We start from the raw sequence: 16,920 nt of genomic DNA, 5'->3' as shown, positions 1-16,920 counted from the left end.
CTGAGTCATGAGATAGTTCTCGCAGTGTATAAAAGTGAATACCTAATATCCCATCGCATTGTGACCTTACATCTCCATCTCACCCGATTAAACAATTAGCGACATATCAAAATGCTTGACCTCTCCCTCCCCACTGCCCTCGTCCTAATCGACAACCAAGCAGCCTTCACCCACCCCACCTACTGGGGCACGTCGCGCTCCAATCCCGCCTACGAAACCAACCTTGCCTCTTTGCTTCATGCCTTCCGCACAGCCCGAAAGACCAACCCCACCCTCCCCCTTGAGATCATCCACGTCTTCCACTCCTCCCCCTCGCCCACCAGCCCTCTCCACCCCGCCGACCCAAGCAAAGGCGCGCACCCGCTAGACTTTGCGCAGCCCGCAGCCGACAACTCCGAGCCAGTTTTCTGGAAGAACGTCAACTCGAGTTTTATCGGAACGGGGCTGGAGGCGTACCTCCGCGACAAGAAAATCAGGCAGGTGGTGTTTGCGGGGTTGACAACGGACCATTGTGTTTCGACGACGGTGCGGATGGCGGCGAATCTGGGGGTCGCGGATGTCTATCCTGACGGAAAGCCGGAGATCCTCGCGGACGGGACGCAGACTGTCAAGCCGGTTGAAAAAGGGGTGGTGGTGCTTGTTAGTGATGCGACGGCGACGTGGGCGAAGGGCGGGTTTGATGCGGAGACGGTGCATAGGGTTTCGGTAGAGAGTTTGAGGGGGGAGTTTGCGGAGGTGATGACTACGAAGGAGGTGGTCGATTGGCTAGAAGCTGGTAGATAGAGAGAGGTGGGAGGTGAGGTGTACCGAGTACAGGATTCGCCACTGAGGTGTGGCATGACAGCGGAGATCATTATAGTTTGTTTTGTATACATGGACGCCGCGAGGGGACTGTTGGGAACCAATGATGGTTTTCGTATACCAGAGTCCTGACATCATCATGAGGGGTTGATGAGTATATAAGAACGACCTCCGCTCAGCTCTCTCAGCTCTCTCAGCTTATGTATATTAAGAAATGATACCTCGGGTGATACAATAGTCCCCATACAATGTCTTTGAGACCCATCACCACTACTCTCCGGACCTCCGTCCGCTTCAGACCCCTTCCCCTCCTCAGAGCCTACCATAACCCAGAGCTTCATTCCAACAAAGGCGAGAAATGTCCGTCTTCTCATCCAGCCTGAACCTCTATGTTCACTGCTAATGGTAATTAGTCTACATTCCCGCCCAATACCCCGACAACTTTGAATCTCCCTCCCTCATCAAGACCAAAGACAGCAGCGGCCACGAGAGATGGGAGGAGGTTGACTCGACAGTAAGCGAGGCATCGGTCAAGGCTGATCGGGGCGATGTGCAATTTGAGGTGAAGCAGAAGGAGATCAAGACTAAACAGAAAGTTCAGCCGGATTTGGAGGCTGAGCCGACTGTCCACGATATGTGATTATCCAATGGCCGTTTTGTTCTGTCGCCTGCGATGCGCTTGAGAATGTACGAATGTAATGTATTTGATATCATCTAATCTATATCTATATCTATTGAAGCTGCTCCTTTAACCTCCCACACTTCCACTTCCTCTCTACCTCGGCATTCTCGACCATGCTGCCCCGGTGTCACAGTTCGACCACCCTTGGACGTCAAGAACCACCTGTAACTCCCCCTTGGCATAAGTAGCGGGATATCCTCCAGCTCCAGGCCCTTAGTCTCAAGAATAGAAGTAGTAAACTATAGGGATGAAGGCAGCATTCAGCACCGCAAAGATAATGAATGTTTTGCCCCCAAACGGTCGCTACTTCGCCCGCACATTCTAGAAGCCCTAAGAGGATGAAATGCAGGAATCAAAGTCAGCTATTGAGATATTGACTCTAGAGAAACTAAGGGCACGAGTCACTGGCCAAAGCTACTGCAGAAAGAAGTTTTGTGGCTTGTCTTATGGAATCTATTATAGTATATGTGAAGCCAGTGCTCCGGGTAGCGATTTTTCAATGTGATCAGTCCACCACAGAAATTCCAGGTCAAAATGACAGTAAACGCTATGGAAAGATAGCTGTGTACCGGTAGCCTGTCAGAGATCCGATTCTGAAGCTGGCTGTACAGCTGATCAAAAATACAGCTAAGAAACAGTGATAGTAGCAGAGCCGCTGCTCTGGTACCCCTCCGTCGCAACAATCATATAGTCAAAGTTCCCCAATTGCAGACCCGCATTTCTCCACGCATCAAAGTGGTTCTTCGTCGTCACAGTTCCACTCTGCCGGTGCGAAGTCCGAACCGACCAGTACTGGTCAAAAGTAGCCGTGCCCTGGATGGACGGCGCATTCGTCCGCGTCGTCTTGTAGAGGTTGTACGTGGCCCCGTCGCTCTCGACGGTGCCGAGATGGGTGGCTCCCGTGGAGGGGTCATAGGAGCCGTAACTCTCCACGATGTAGAATTCGACCAGCGGACTGGTCGTCCAGCCGTACACGGAGAGGTAGCCGTTTCCGCTGGTCTGCCAGGAGCCGCTGTAGGTGACCGCTCTGAATCCATTAGCTTGAACCTAACAAGCAGGGAGAGGACGCATACTTCTCGCTGGCCGGGTTCCAGCCCTTCCCAGCAACAAAGTTGCCGCAGTTGTTCCAGTCGACCTGATACTGGCCGCCATTGCCGTTGGTGTAGGTCACCTGGCCGCCGCCGTCGGTCCAGAAGGAGTAGTAGTAGCCGTTATTCGTGCCAGTCTGAGAGCTGGTGAGCTGCCGCTTGGCTAGCTCAACGTATTGCTCCGAGCCGGGTGTAGCTAGCACGCCAGCAACGGTGGAGGCAGCGAGAACGAGAGAAGAGAATGAGACCATGTTGATGGTTGTTTGATTGCTTGATTGCTTGATTGCTTCGATGCTGAAGATGATGTCCTTCGTGGCGATTCCAAGGCTTAAATAGTCATGGCTTCAACAGAGTTTAGCCGATGAGGGGATCTCGATCCCGTTCGTCAAGGCGAATCTCAGGATTCCGGGTAAATCGTCTGTTTCATGTTGGCGCTTTTGCCGGTGGCCCGTTGAATCGATATTGTAGATGGAAGGAGTGATCGGCAGCATTGTCTCAGATTCGCATCTGGACACACTATCTGTCAGAAATACCCACACCGGGTGCCACAGTGGAATGGTCATGTTCTTTCTATATAGCATCCCCATATGAAAGGCACATATAGAGTGTTTAGCCTAGGTATGTACACATGGACTTTTCAAAGTTTATTCTTATTCATATAACCGTCTATCCTCTATCGCTATATTCATTATCAGAAAGGTAAATTATAAGGGTCAGATAAAGTAATCTCTCTTGTTTCCCTAATAAGAGTTTGATATAAGGAAACTTTGCGCATCCTTAAATCCGTATACTTCGAATTCCTATTTAAAACTCTTCCACAAAGGGGTTTAATCAGAGGACATTCCCTCTTAAAATCTAATATCACTATCTGAAAGATAGTTACCCTTAGTAGATAAGTAGATTCTCCGATATTGAACTTAGGGAGTATGTACCTTTTCTAAGTGATGCTATATAAAATGTACATAACCATTACACTGTGGTTGATCTTTACGCCATGGCACACCCATACTGCTTCTGCTTACGTGGACACGTCTCAGGCAGATTACAACATGAGAGGAAGAGTGCTGGGTCGTATGATGATCCCTCACCTTTTTCATTACAAGCACAACTGCGTTTTCTGGTTCCTATTTGATGATCGCTAAAGCTAGATGCTTTTGACTCGTTGAGCCTGACTAATAGAGAACATAAAACGACCGTCAATAAAAAATATGTTTTACTCAGTTCCAACGGAAATTGGCCGTTCTCAAAGCGCATAGTAGACTCACAATATGCATATATACATACATTCTCCAAGTATCATACCACCTTCACACCATTAAGTGCATTGTTATATACCCCCATTCTCCGGTTTCACTGCAACATACGGCGCCCCAACACGATCCAGCACCTTGGCCTCTCGCGGTTTGAGGTACAACGGCACCGTCCTCGCAAAGTACTCTTGGTAGTACGGCTTATTCGCTTGGACCTAGCCAACATCAGATCCTGCACTGTGTTCTTCGTTTATCATCAAACCTACCTCAACGAGCCATTTCTTCGGTTTTGACCTGTCCAGGGACTCCAGTCAGTTAAGTTCTTCATCATATTGGCGACTACGCACCAGTTTTCCACCCACGTGATGGTCCCGGGGTTCTCAGGGTCTTGATACACTTCAAAGAAGGTGCATTCTGGCTCTGCGATGACATGCTCGTATACTGGTTTGAATGCTTCCCAGAACGTAGGGAGTTTCGCTGGGTCAATGTAGACCGTCATGTGGAGCGAGATGCCTCGGAAGCTTGCCATATTGCAGATGAGAAGTGTGTGAGAGTTATGAATGGACGTGATATTCGTCAGTCGAGTCAGTGGATAAGATCAGTATTTATTTTTCGAGAATAACGTTGAGGTTGTAGAAGCGTCAAGCATAACGTTATATTGGGGCTTGGGGTGAAACGCTATGGTTTTATTACTGCGGAGAGTGAGACATACTCTTCCATTGGAACAACTCCCCAGCCGAAATTCCTGCGATCCAGACATAAAAGAATTGCTCATGATTGCCGTGCCATGTTACTAATTCAAAGAGCGATTTGTTGTGGCTTGTTTAAATACTGAATAAATAGCTTGATCGCTTCATTATGCAGCTCTATCGCTGATGTTGATCGTAAGGAGTGACACATTCGGTATTACATGATGGTAAGAAACAGGGAAAAAGATGCAGGCCCCAATGATAATTGGAGCCACACAAAGACACAGACACAGACAGAGGATAGTCAGATAGGTATTAGACGAGTACAGGAGGGCAGCACGATAAATATTGTCTTTTCAGTCCTTCACTCATCACAGTCGCAGCCCTCGGAGTCATCGCCGCCCGCGGACGAGTCGCCACCCTCACCAGCGTCCTGGCCGTAGTCGTCGCCGTTGTCACCAGTAGTCGCATCGGCGCCGGTCTCGTCGCAATCCTCACCATTGTCAGGGCCCGATCCAGTCGCAGAGGCACCGGCTGAGGCGCTCGCACCGGCGCTGGCGGAGGCAGTGGCGGAGGCAGTGGCAGAGGCGCCGCTGCTGCCAGTAGCGCTGCCGCCGATGCTGATACCGCCAGAGCTAGAGCCGGAGCCTTCGGTCGAGCCGGAGGCGGAACCAGTACCAGAGGCACTCGTGTCACCGCCGGCCGAGCCGCTGGCAGAGCCGCCAATAGAGCCAGAGCCTTCGGTCGAGCCAGAGGCGGAAGCAGTACCAGAGGCACCCGTGTCGCTGCCAGCCGAGCCGCTAGCAGAGCCACCAATAGAGCCGGAGCCTTCAGTCGAGCCGGAGCCGGAGCTGGAGGCACCAGCGTCACCACTGGCCGAACCACCCACAGATCCTCCAACCGAGCCCGGAACTGGCCATCCCCAGGAGCCAGAAGCGGAACCACCAGTACTTCCTCCAATGCTGCCACCAATAGAGCTGCCAGCAGATCCATCGGCAGAGCCGCCAACACTCACTCCTCCTTCACCATTTTCATCACAATTTTCACCGGAGCCAGCACTGCCACCGAGGCCCAGGCTACCACCGAGACTACCACCGAGATGGCCGCTAAGTCCACCACCCAGATGACCACCCCAACTACCGCTGCCACCAGCGGAGCTGCCAGCCTCACCCTCGCAGGCTTCGCATTCAGCAGATCCGGATCCGCCCACACCATGGGAGAGCAGACCAGACAGAAGACCGAAGGTACGGGCCTTCAAGTGAGATTCCTCCTTGGCAGGGTGGGAAATGGGAGCCAGGAGTTTGGAGGTACGGATCGGAGCAGCAGAGTCCTGCTTTTGAGAAACGGAATTCACCGGCGCAGCCAGTGTTGAAGTTGCCGTGAGGGCGAGCAGAGACAGAGCGAGATGCATGTTGATCAAATAGAAGAACGATAGTTTTGAGTAAGCGAGGAGAAAGAAAACGAGAGGAAAAGAAGGAGGAGATGCTTCTACCAGAGGAGCAGTGAGTTGATGTGTGGATGATTAGAGAAAGAGGATGGGAAGTTGAGAGGTATTTATGCCTTGTGCTTGCTCTTAGAGAGCTGCAATGATGTTCATCCTGCCTGCAGAAGGCGTGATTCTATTCCGGGGCGGTTGAAACGATGGCGTCCAGAGGGACAGGGCTTGATGGTGATCCGAGTTTTGAACAGAGACAAGGACATGGGGTGAAACCTGCTAGCACCCCAAGTTGGAACTCCAAGGGCCGATTGAGTAGCAAGCTACTTCGGGTAACATCGTTGCTACAAGTTCGTGCAGATGTCGATCCAACAGATCTGATTATCAGAGTGTCAGCTTGTCTTGGAGAAACCATTGAACTCAAGGGGTACGAACAGAAGTGAATTATGCTTAGCATCACAATATCAGAACGCGAGCTGCATCCATGACTGCGACGGACGAACCCTCACCATACTCTACAGGGCAGCTTGGAGAGCCAACCTCGATTTTGCAAATAGAGTTACCCTGGTGGAGACTCCAGCCTTAGCACGAAAGGGTCAAGAACATCGCACGAACGAGTTCTCAGTCTGGATTTTCCGGCTCCTGGTCAAGCCTTGTTTTCGCTCAAGCTTGGGTTTTGGATCGTCTGATGCCGGTTAGACCATGCGATCACCAGGGGCTTAACCCGTAGTTCGGTTTGAGATGTTCTAATTTTGGTCTTCCGATTACCCGTACCATGCAAAAAATCATCAGAATGCCTTTTGCGGCAAGGAAAGCGAGAAGAATCGAGATGTACCGAACTATTGATCAACCCACAAAAGCAGAATGTCAGGGGAGCGTCAGATCTTATGTTCAAGGCAAATCGAGGCATCAGTATGAGTCTGTCTGTATGAATTCAGTTTCCTATTGCGATAAGTGAGTCAAAGATTCTGTCCAGCCTTGTCCATATCCCGTATCGCCAGTCCAGTCCCGAACTCACCAGGTCAAGGCATGTGAGCAAACATCAAACAAGTCCCGAGCCTGAACTCCTGAGCAGTTTCTCTGTTGGAAACCATGACCACCAGCAGGGACTTGAAACTGGCTAGTTGGCTCCAAAGTGGGTATTACCAAACTCCGATCTTCGATGCCAAGCACCGGACTGTTTCTTCTTTCTGCAGGAACCTCGGAGGCTGGAAAGTTCGGGGAAGTTGTCTCACTCCTAAGCTACCTATGCGATGTCTTTCTGATGCCGGAAGGATCACGAATTCTTGATGTGTCGCCGGACTGTGCTGAATTGTCACCATGACCCTGTGTGGGAGTGGTAGTGTGCAAGTGGATGAAACAGAAGGGTCCAACTGGAGGTAAACACCCCCTGATGCCAAGACCTCGCCTACTGCCCCCAGCATCTTTCACCAACGTAGAACTACTAGCTGACTGATAATGGGAAGGTCTTTGAATCCTTATCTAAAGGGTAATATCCTCTGTTTTCAACCTTGTGCATGTTGAACTTGCGTCAATTACTGCTAAATATAGCCATTGCTGAAACCCAACTTTGCGTCGTGACTCGTGAGGTCTGCAGCTATTATTCCGCACGCTGGGGGTCCAACATTAGACCCAATGCATATTGCCTCAAGCTGCACCGATTCCAGTGCTACAGTAGTGCTACGTTTGATGTTTGTACCGCCTAGTTTACCTATTTGCCTACACGCTGAGTGAAATTTCGATGCTAATCCGGACTTGTGGTAGACGATCTACTCATCCTGTTCCTGCTGGAGGGAGAGGCTCTAATCCACATCATAATATGCGTACTATATATAGAGACTGGCAGGAGCAGTATATACTCAATGCAGTCAATTTCCGAACCTCAATGCTTATTCAGGTTGCGATGTCTTCGGCGGCTATACTAAGACAGTTGACGTTCAGGAATTTGTAAGACGGTAGAGTCACAACTAATAGTATAAAGGAAGGCAAGCCAAAGTACACAAAGCTGTGCGTTAAGCCTTTGAACAGTTCATGACAAACAGAAATGACAAATCAAAATACATGATCCATAGCATGAAGAGATCGACAAGGATTGCCCCCAAACCTGGACCGTGACTACGGAGTATGGCACAGAAGCGAGATATGGCCTAGCACACCATGACCGGAAGTCTTGCCTCAGCAGGTTGCTCCACTGCATCCGCTGGGATGCCTGGAAAGGAAATTCAGACGCGATGTAGGATGGAAGGACAAGGATAGGAGGAATCAACCATGGTTATCCAAGGGTACCGCTGAGATCGCTCCCCAACCATCAGCTGAGTTCGCCCGCCTTCTTCCGATGAGCATCTTCGATATAGAATTGTCTCATGTTGTTGATCAGCTTTCCCCTACCGAGCTCAGTTGAGCCACAGAATCTTAGAAATCAACTCAGTAGATTTTGAACCGCATAACGGTGCCTGATTTTCAGGGTAACCAGACAAGGCATTTCTCCTCCAGCAACATTCATTCTACTGAAAGGTTCTCTGAAGTAGGATGGAGCATCGTGACTACTAAAGCTGAGATGCTACGCAGCTGACTGCCTGTCAAACACACGCCTTCGTACTCTACATCGAAAAGTTTCACGCCCTGGGCACAGACCGGCCAGCAGTGAGACAATTAGCCAGGGCTACTACTGCATCGACCTTTTCCGAGGGAGAACTCAAGATCTTTGGTCGCTTTGTATGCAAGTGCTACGACTGTTACCGAGAGCTAGAGCAGAATTCAAGAGATAATTATCATTCGTCAAAGAAACTAATCATAAGCGACATCGTCACAACATGAGAGGATATCACAACCATTCAACCTGATGTGAAAAAAGATGAAATGGGTATCATGCTTAGATGCCACGCTGGGTGCCAAGGGTGTGGGTGCCACGGTTGTCCAAGTCGGAATCGACAGGGGGATCAATCTTGTTCATCAGGTTGGAGTTGTGGGGCCCAGCGGTGTGAGTGGTAGCGCCAGGAGTATTGTAGCTGTTGGAAGCAAGTGTCTCGTGTCGGGCGCGGTTGTCCCTGTTAGAATCGACGCGGGGGTCCACCTTGTTCATCAGGTTGGAGTTGTGAGGACCGGCATTTGTGCTGGTGTGAGTTCCCATGCCAGTTCCCATGCTGGTGTTCATACCAGCGCCAGAACCGTAGGCGTGGCCAGTGGTTCCATGGGTAGTGCCGCGGTTGTCCATATCAGAGTCAACGCGGGGATCGATCTTGTTGGCAAGGTTGGACGAATGAGGACCCTGAGCACCTCCCAAGGCCTGGTGACGGGCACGGTTATCCATGTCGGAATCAACGCGAGGGTCGACCTTGTTCATCATGCTCGAGTTATGGGGGCCAGCGTTGGAGCTGGTGTGGGTGCCGAAGGTGTTTCCGGCGCCGGTGCCGTGCGTAGTGGTGGTTCCGTAAGCACCACGGTTGTCCATGTCACTGTCAACCCGGGGGTCCATCTTGTTGGCAATGCTAGAGCCGTGAGGGCCATGGGCACCACCCATGGTCTCATGGCGAGCACGGTTGTCCATGTCAGAGTCAATGCGTGGGTCGACCTTGTTTAACATGTTCGAGTTGTGAGGTCCGGCATTGGTAGATGTTGTGCCGTAAGTGTTGTGGGCACCGCTGGCATAAGCGCCGGTGGTGGTGGTGGCTCCAGCACCAGTGTGGGCATGGTTATCTGATGAAAGAGTTAGTAAAGTCATTGGAATAATTCCAGTTAGTTCTTCTCACCTCTATCGCTGTCAACGCGAGGATCAACTTTATTGGCGATGTTGGAGCTGTGAGGGCCATGGGCTCCACCGATAGCTTCATGCCGGGCGCGGTTGTCCGCATCAGAGTCAACGCGAGGATCAAGCTTGTTCGCAGCCTTGGAGCTGTGAGGGCCGTGAGTGGTATTGGTAGTGCCAGTAGCAGCAGAGTGGCCATGGCCAGGCTCGATCGGGCGAGGACCGTGGGTGCTAGTGTGAGCGACCTTTTCACCGTCTGGGCCCCGGGTTATCGTGGCGTGAGAACCGGGGTGGTGGTCTTTTGGCAGTAGTCAGCATTTGCAGAAGAGGTTGAGGTGCAAGTATAACATACCACCGTCGCTGTCGACACGGGGATCGAGCTTATTGGCGAGCTTGGAGTGATGAGGACCATGGTTGGTGGTAGTGGTATCAGCAGTGGTCTGGTGGGTGCCGTGGTGTGTACCCGTGGTATTGGAGGTGTGGGTGGAATCGTGGTGATGGCCAGTAACGGCGTCCTTGACCTTGTGCATCAGTCCAGACATTATGACAGGCTGTTCGTATCGGGGTATATTGGAAAAAGAAGATAGAAAGTATGATAGATTGTTTGATAGTGCAATTCAGTATGTTGATTGTTGGATGCTGAAGATGGAAGAATCTCCAGAGCATCTAAGAGCTTTATATCTTCAATTCAGCCATCAAAGCAAATGACGTCAAGCCCTCGAGCTCCATTCCAACTCAATTCAAGCACATCTCACTCACTCAAGGGCCACTCACTCCACGTCGAACCTGTCATATCAACCCCTGGCGGTACCTGGATCGAGCTGCCACATACCGGTCTGGGGCCATATCTCACATGTCGTCATACCTACGATGCTGCGTCATTATGTAACCAAGGATCACTTCACCAGCCACAGGGTTAACGCCACAACAGTCTACTTCACTCCAGGCCTCTTGTTATGATACGGTCATTTGTCAATAAGACAGCTCATGGAAGGTGTTACTCGTCAAGTCGACTGAGATGAGGAGATCTTGTATCAATATCAATTTTACCATGCAGCGAAGGCTGCCCACCAGTCGACACGAGAAGAAGGCACACGGACGACAATCAACTCAACTAAATCTCATGTATAAGCCACAGGGCCTGTCACAACTACCGCGGCTGCTTAATTTTAGAACACAGGCTGGCTTCGAGTCGTACTGTAGCAATCAAGGGTCTGGGCAATACTGGTGATTATGACTTCAGCCTTATGTCTGAGGCGCCTGAGTTAACTGGAAGAGGTTAGTTTGGCTTGACGCGGGACAGCTTGACGCGTCGTGGTGGATATTTGGCCGTGCGCTGATGTCATCGCTGCTATCAGACAAAAGTACTTCGTACTCCGTACTACACCCACTAACTGGCTCCATACAGGTATGTACCGTATCTATTGTTGATAGGACTAAAGGACTGTTATAGTGATATCATACCCTTTGCATTGAGATAAGTTGCTCAGTGGGGTTCTCAGTTGTTACCTAGCGCAGCCATTACTTATCCACAGCCAATTCTTCGCAATTACAGGCAGAATATGTTGGGGTAGATCTACAATTACACAGCTAAATGCAAAATGCTGCATGAGATCATATGAACTCATATATAGTTCATTATTGTGTATCTACATTGGGTTTTCTACAAGTATACAAAAGTTGTCAATCTTTATAATCCTGAGTCGCCTTGAATCAAGGCGCCAAGAAACAGTAGAATTGCACTATTCAGCATGATTCTAGATCATATCATTTGCAGGTATCTAAGCCCTCTTGTTGTTGATGCCAAGAAGCTCAACCTCGCTATGATCCGGTCAGCTCCGACGCTATCCATAGGAGCACACAGGGCGAACTTACAAGATGAGGGTAGAGTTGCCAGGGATGACGGGAGGGAACCCACTACAGCGAAATGTCAGTTCACCGTAACACCATGTCCAGCCGCAGACACATACCGAGCGCCGTAGCCGTAGTCACTATCATATCACCCCATTAGCAAACAGACCAGCAATAGAATCGACCGACGCAGACAAACTTACGGGGTAATGGTGAGGACAGCCTTCTCGCCAAGGCTCATCTGAGGGACACCCTCATCCCAACCTAGGTATCCTCGTCAGCACAGCACATCCCCAGCAGATCCGGATCACGATAAGGTACCCTTGATGACACGGCCAGTACCGATCTGGGTCTGGAAGGGTTCGTTCCGGTCGACGGAGCTGTCGAACCTAGAGTCTACCGTCAGCAATGTAGTCACACAAGCAGCGGGATCCTAGTCATAAAGACAGGAGGCACCTACTTTGAGCCATCGGTCAGTCTACCAGTGTAGTGGATGGTGACAAAGTCGCCCTTCTTGGGGAAGTCGACACCGTTGCCGGGGGACTTGAGTTCCTTGGTGACACCCATTGTGATTTTCTGGTGGAGAATAGAGGAAGAATGAGAAACACCTGGAGTTGGATGGAGATCAAGGAGAGGGAGGAGATTTCTGCTGAATTTCCATCTTCAGGGCGGGGTAATCTCACCAAAGCGTGTAGGGGGTGGGGGCATACCCCACCATTGCAGCTTGTCATTGGTCAGGCCACGGCAGAGGAGATTATATCATCCTTGGCTGTGATTGAGATCGGTGATCAGTGATGGGCTACGGGTATCAATCGTCGACTCTTCAAGAACAATGACTTGTCATTATTGCTAAGAATCAATTCTAGACTTTCTTAGCGTAGGTCTATATACATTATCATTATCAAGATGCTACTCCAACATGATTTCGATCCTCAATTGCCCATATTCATGAGATTAGTTGAGCTGACCTAGGCCAGAATGTCAGTAATGCAGAAAGAATGATCTACTGTGAGCTACAAAGTACAGCGACAAGAGCTGATGTTGTTGCGTTCGGGTGCCTACCTTAGATTGACCGAGGCGCCCGTGCCAGCGTGCGACGACCTACTTGGGATAGTCATGTTTGGCACAGCCAAGCTGTGACTGCAAGGGTATGTATCTGTGGTGTTGGATCAAATGCAGTCGTCAATTACGAAGAGCCAAGGGCATCGCCGCAGGAGTAAGCCGTAGGTGGAGATCGTGACAGATCTGCCACGCTCGCTCTGAAGCAGGATGCCGAGAAGCCATGGCTAAAAGCCAGTGCATGCCTTTCTGTATGTATCTTGAAATTTGCTCTGAATCCTTGGCTCCGTGCGTGACGCGAGAGTCCAACTCGATCAACAGCACAGTAAGGGCTTGCATGAGATCATGCAAGATCCAGCACCAGGGAGCAATGCGACTCAGCCAGATAAGGTCAGGCTCGTCGGGCAGCTGCGAGAGCATATTGCAGGCCGCATTGGTGCAGATTTCCGACATTTCCTTCCATCTGGAGCTTGTAGCTTGACCGCTTCGCTCCCACCGGTAAATAGCGACCCGGGCAATTGTCATTTTGGCGCTGTAGAACTGAAAAGCAAGACACCATCGCTGCGTCTCAAATGCCGGGTCCTCCCGAGGGCGGCTGAACTGGAATGGCTCCGGCAGCCTTCTTTGCAGGGAATCGAGATTCGAAAGTAGGTCTTCGAGGGCTTTTCCCACCGAGTAGCTGCTCGATCTGCTGGTTGCCGGAGCGTACAGAAGGTTGATTGCGCATCGCATCATCCGGGCTACGTCAACGGTGAACAGAAAGTAGAGCGACGCACACGGCTTGACGGCGGGAAGATAGGTTTCGGCATCCGGAGCCGATGACGACAGCAGGGACTTGGAAAGAGCACGTCGAGCGTTGGCATCCGCAAGCAAGCGAGCAACAAACGCATCTCCAAACTGGTCCTCGTCAAATGGAAGGGGCAACGGCGCCGTGCAAAACTGATTCGCCACGCTGTACGGCCGACCCGTCATGACTGACAGAGTAGTTTCGAGGACGACGATTGACCACCAAACTCGACAACGAAGTTCTTTCGAGATATCCAAGGTATCTTTGCTAACGCTCCTAAGATGAAGGCCCATAGCGATGGCAGAACGAGTTGCCGTACCGGACATTCTCCACGCCCTGTCAACAACAGTGTCAGATTAGAGCTAAAAAAAAAGGAGTCAATGTTCTCAATTGGACTTTAGTTACCTGTTCACTTGGCCAATGATTAGCAGGTAAAAAGCAGCAAGTCCTTCAATTTGGGCTTGTTGAATGTCCGGGTGGGGAATCAAAGGGATTTCAGCCAATCCCAGCTTGCTTCCCCGGGAGAAGTATATCAATGTGTCGTGCCATTCATCAGCTTCACCAGAACATGTCAAGCTCAACTGATGCGCAGCAATTGCAAGGATCAAGTTGAAAATCGCCAACCATTTCTTTGGCGGCTTGGATTGAGGCTCGGAGTATAACCGTCGATACTGGTGGAGAAAGACCGTTTTGCCGACAACAGGGAACCCCGGATGCACCATGTTAAAGTAAGTGTCGAGAAGTTCGTCTGCAACATCTTGGGGAGGGATAGTGAATGGCTGCACTGAGGGATCGACCGAGAGCTCCTCACCATCCAGGAAATAATTGACAGAGCTGATCGAGTCTGGAAAGAAGTCGTCCTGGGTCTCTGGGCCTAACCATGAGGCGTCCAGCTGGAGCCCTTTGCGCTTCAATTGATGCAGCCATGACCGACCAGAGTGTGCACCGATGAATCCTGTCGCCTGGCTAATCTTGTTCTTGTTGAAGTCTTCTTCGATGGGATCAGTGGTCGGAGTTACGAGACGGGTAATAGCGTCGACGGATAGATCGCTGCTCGGGCTAAGACTCGCGGGCGGCGTCTCCTATGGAATCGTTAATCCAAAGAGGTAGGGGGTTTCAAGCACCTCAACAGGACTTGCCTTTTCCAAAGCTTTAGCGATCAATGGCTGGTCCTTGGCATCGGCTCTCGGTTCGATGCGTCGCAGCAGACGGTAGAATTCCTTCAGCCGCTGCTCGAGATCCTGCAGTCGCCTCAAGATCGGGTCAGTAACACGCGCAATGTGCTACAGCGTTGGAGCCAGTAGCCTACCTTGCAATCTTCTCATTCTTGTTAGCTACAAACACACACTCAATTTTCAGCTCGCGGCATCTCTCACATGGCGATCCCCCCGTGCATTTTGCCTTTTGCTCTCTGCAGCTAATACACGCTCTGCTTGCTCGACGGGTCCGAGGCTTTGCCGTTGTGATGCGCGGCAAGCTGACTTTGGGTAAAGATTGGGTTGATGATGATTGTAGTGGACTATTGTTTTTCTGAATTCCACCTGGTGAGCCTTCTCTCTGACGCTTCCGTATCTGAGAAGCCTGACTCCGGGGGTCCATGGGGAAAAGATACACAGCAAAGAGTAGTCAAGTGATAGATTCAGGCATAATTGAAGAACCCCACGACGATCCACTTGGGATTTATGTAGATGGATGAAATCATTCAGACCCTGACCGTGCCATTCAGAGTGCAACGCAAGTAGATGGGGCCACAGCTGTCAGCTGGGCTGTTTTCCATTTTTGGGAATGAGTTTTCCGGAAAGTTCTTGTCGATTCCTCCATTTTTCGCTGTCACGCAGCCACAGACGTAATCATCGTTCTTGTGACAGACTGCAATTGAAGCAATGTATGGAGTACGGAGTATTCAGGGACATTTCAGTTACTTTCTTGGATCGCCAATCACAATTGGAGTTCACAGTCCATGAATCTGCCTTCGTTGATCTGCAGAGATAAACAAAGTGGACTGGACGGTTAAAGACCAAGAAGAGCGGGATGACCTCACCAGCGAAATGATTAGCCTGAAGGACCCACGGTCAAGCCACCCACTACTTCCTCAAGACAGTTCAGCCACACCGAATGATCTACACAGATTCCCCAATCATTAGGATTCGTCTACGGAGTATTGTTGGGAGCTACCATGGTTTGCGTCAGTCTGTGAGGATTGCGAATAATAGCAATCAGACCCGGCGGCAAGGCGGCAACCTACAGTACCTCGAGCTTGTGCCAAAACAATAACAACCCTTTGGCAAGTGTCGCGCAAGTCGGGCCCGTCCAGAGGTTCCTCAATGGCTCTCGGAGGGACGGATATCTCAGCTTCGAGATACTGCTGTGATGCTCTCCCAAAGCCATGACTGTGTGCTATTTCTATAGAGTAGCACCTGGCTAGTTTCACTTCCAATAATCTGCTTGAGGATGGACAAGTTCATCTCTTCGGAGTCATCACTGACCTAGATGATCTTGATGGTCCGAAAAGGAACAGTGCCAAACAATAGCCGAGGTCCAGAATCAAGTCGTCAGCCTGGTCGACTGGTATTCCGAGTTATTCATCTTCCAATGCAATGGATTCTTCTGGTGACATACGTCTCATTTACACTAACATCTTCTGGCCATGCAACTACAGCGTATAATCCGAAGATCTAGTCCAGTCTCCGAAAACACTCAAGACATACTATGCTCATTGTTTCTTTAGAATATTTCTGCCCGATAAAGACTGATATGATCCACTATATTGACCCTATTTACAACAAAGACTGTACCACCCTCACAAACAAAATCCAACCATCAAACCACCACCATGCCATAATTACAAAACGCCCTAATTTTTATACATCAAGCACTTTTCTTTCAATCCCTGACAGAAAAAATCAAGTACACCTTGCCCTCCTCTTCTCAATATAACTTGTGATCGGCTCATCCCCGCACCGAGCATGCCTCACCAACTCCTCTTTCAGCGAGATCAGCCCATTCCGCAGCATCTGCACCTGGCACTGCAGCTCGCGTTTCGCAAGGGATAGGTCCTCGAAGCGGGATTGCAGTTGCTGGATGTACAGCTTTTTCTTGGAGCGGCATTTCGTCGCCGCCACGCGGTTCTTCTGGAGGTCGCGTTGTTGTTTGACGGTGTCTGCTTTGGGGTCAGTGGCGAACGTGGAGGCTGGTTTGGAGGACGGTGCGCTAAGAGCTTGGGGGTTTATATGCGGAGAGCCTGGGCTGGGGTGCGGAGTTGTCTCTGCCCAAGGGAAGGGGCTTAGGTCGAAGTAGAGGGGTTGAGAGGGGAGGTAGGCGTAGGTGTAGACCTCGGTCGGACCGCCGTAGGTGTATGTGTCGGTGAGGTTTTTTGACACTTCTGGGGAAAACTGTGTGAATTGGCGGAAGTAGGGAGACTGTGCGTCGCAGATGGGTTGGTCTGACGAGAAGGATTCCATTGTGGCTGTGGTTGTGTAAGTGCCCATGGAAGACAGATAGTATGGTGGTAAGAAAGAATTGTAGTCATCCCG

General features: G+C 50.5%; 8 protein-coding genes across 8 annotated transcripts; 1 reads left to right on the top strand and 7 right to left on the bottom strand.

Annotated features, from left to right (window-relative positions):
- Positions 1-111: 111 nt before the first annotated feature.
- On the top strand, positions 112-779 carry AFUA_6G12220 (putative isochorismatase family hydrolase; the record flags this gene model as incomplete). Its single annotated transcript, XM_746008.1, has 2 exons — positions 112-615; positions 699-779. 2 exons carry the CDS (start codon positions 112-114, stop codon positions 777-779), a joined length of 585 nt encoding a protein of 194 aa, XP_751101.1.
- Positions 780-1,503: 724 nt separating this feature from the next.
- On the bottom strand, positions 1,504-2,914 carry xlnB (glycoside hydrolase family 11 protein). The gene is made up of 2 exons (XM_746007.2): positions 2,557-2,914; positions 1,504-2,510 (listed from the first exon to the last, which is right to left on the bottom strand). Exons 1-2 carry the CDS (start codon positions 2,820-2,822, stop codon positions 2,111-2,113), a joined length of 666 nt encoding a protein of 221 aa, XP_751100.1. The 5' UTR covers positions 2,823-2,914; the 3' UTR covers positions 1,504-2,110.
- A 984-nt stretch (positions 2,915-3,898) lies between these two features.
- On the bottom strand, positions 3,899-4,350 carry AFUA_6G12200 (putative quinol monooxygenase; the record flags this gene model as incomplete). Its single annotated transcript, XM_746006.1, has 2 exons — positions 3,899-4,036; positions 4,165-4,350. 2 exons carry the CDS (start codon positions 4,348-4,350, stop codon positions 3,899-3,901), a joined length of 324 nt encoding a protein of 107 aa, XP_751099.1.
- Positions 4,351-4,874: 524 nt separating this feature from the next.
- Positions 4,875-5,921, bottom strand: AFUA_6G12190 (uncharacterized protein; the record flags this gene model as incomplete). The annotated part of the gene is made up of 1 exon (XM_746005.1): positions 4,875-5,921. One exon carries the CDS (start codon positions 5,919-5,921, stop codon positions 4,875-4,877), a length of 1,047 nt encoding a protein of 348 aa, XP_751098.1.
- A 2,294-nt stretch (positions 5,922-8,215) lies between these two features.
- dprB lies at positions 8,216-10,756 on the bottom strand. Its single transcript, XM_746004.2, has 3 exons — positions 10,043-10,756; positions 9,695-9,988; positions 8,216-9,641 (listed from the first exon to the last, which is right to left on the bottom strand). Exons 1-3 carry the CDS (start codon positions 10,230-10,232, stop codon positions 8,818-8,820), a joined length of 1,308 nt encoding a protein of 435 aa, XP_751097.1. The 5' UTR covers positions 10,233-10,756; the 3' UTR covers positions 8,216-8,817.
- Positions 10,757-11,286: 530 nt separating this feature from the next.
- Positions 11,287-12,626, bottom strand: fkbp1 (FKBP-type peptidyl-prolyl cis-trans isomerase). The gene is made up of 7 exons (XM_746003.2): positions 12,604-12,626; positions 12,002-12,403; positions 11,863-11,930; positions 11,745-11,805; positions 11,661-11,681; positions 11,566-11,607; positions 11,287-11,511 (listed from the first exon to the last, which is right to left on the bottom strand). Exons 2-7 carry the CDS (start codon positions 12,106-12,108, stop codon positions 11,472-11,474), a joined length of 339 nt encoding a protein of 112 aa, XP_751096.1. The 5' UTR covers positions 12,109-12,403; positions 12,604-12,626; the 3' UTR covers positions 11,287-11,471.
- A 97-nt stretch (positions 12,627-12,723) lies between these two features.
- AFUA_6G12160 (putative C6 transcription factor) lies at positions 12,724-14,986 on the bottom strand (the record flags this gene model as incomplete). Its single annotated transcript, XM_746002.2, has 4 exons — positions 12,724-13,723; positions 13,793-14,469; positions 14,512-14,638; positions 14,697-14,986. The coding sequence occupies 4 exons, from the start codon at positions 14,984-14,986 to the stop codon at positions 12,724-12,726; spliced, it is 2,094 nt and encodes a 697-aa protein (XP_751095.2).
- Positions 14,987-16,290: 1,304 nt separating this feature from the next.
- Positions 16,291-16,848, bottom strand: atfD (bZIP transcription factor atfD; the record flags this gene model as incomplete). Its single annotated transcript, XM_746001.2, has 1 exon — positions 16,291-16,848. The coding sequence occupies one exon, from the start codon at positions 16,846-16,848 to the stop codon at positions 16,291-16,293; it is 558 nt and encodes a 185-aa protein (XP_751094.2).
- Between the last annotated feature and the right edge of the window lie 72 nt (positions 16,849-16,920).

This window comes from Aspergillus fumigatus, chromosome 6 (assembly GCF_000002655.1).
Source record: "Aspergillus fumigatus Af293 chromosome 6, whole genome shotgun sequence".
In the NCBI taxonomy this organism is placed as follows: Eukaryota; Fungi; Ascomycota; class Eurotiomycetes; order Eurotiales; family Aspergillaceae; genus Aspergillus; species Aspergillus fumigatus.
Note: the sequence above shows the minus strand (reverse complement) of the source record. Positions and strands in the feature narration are given on the sequence as shown.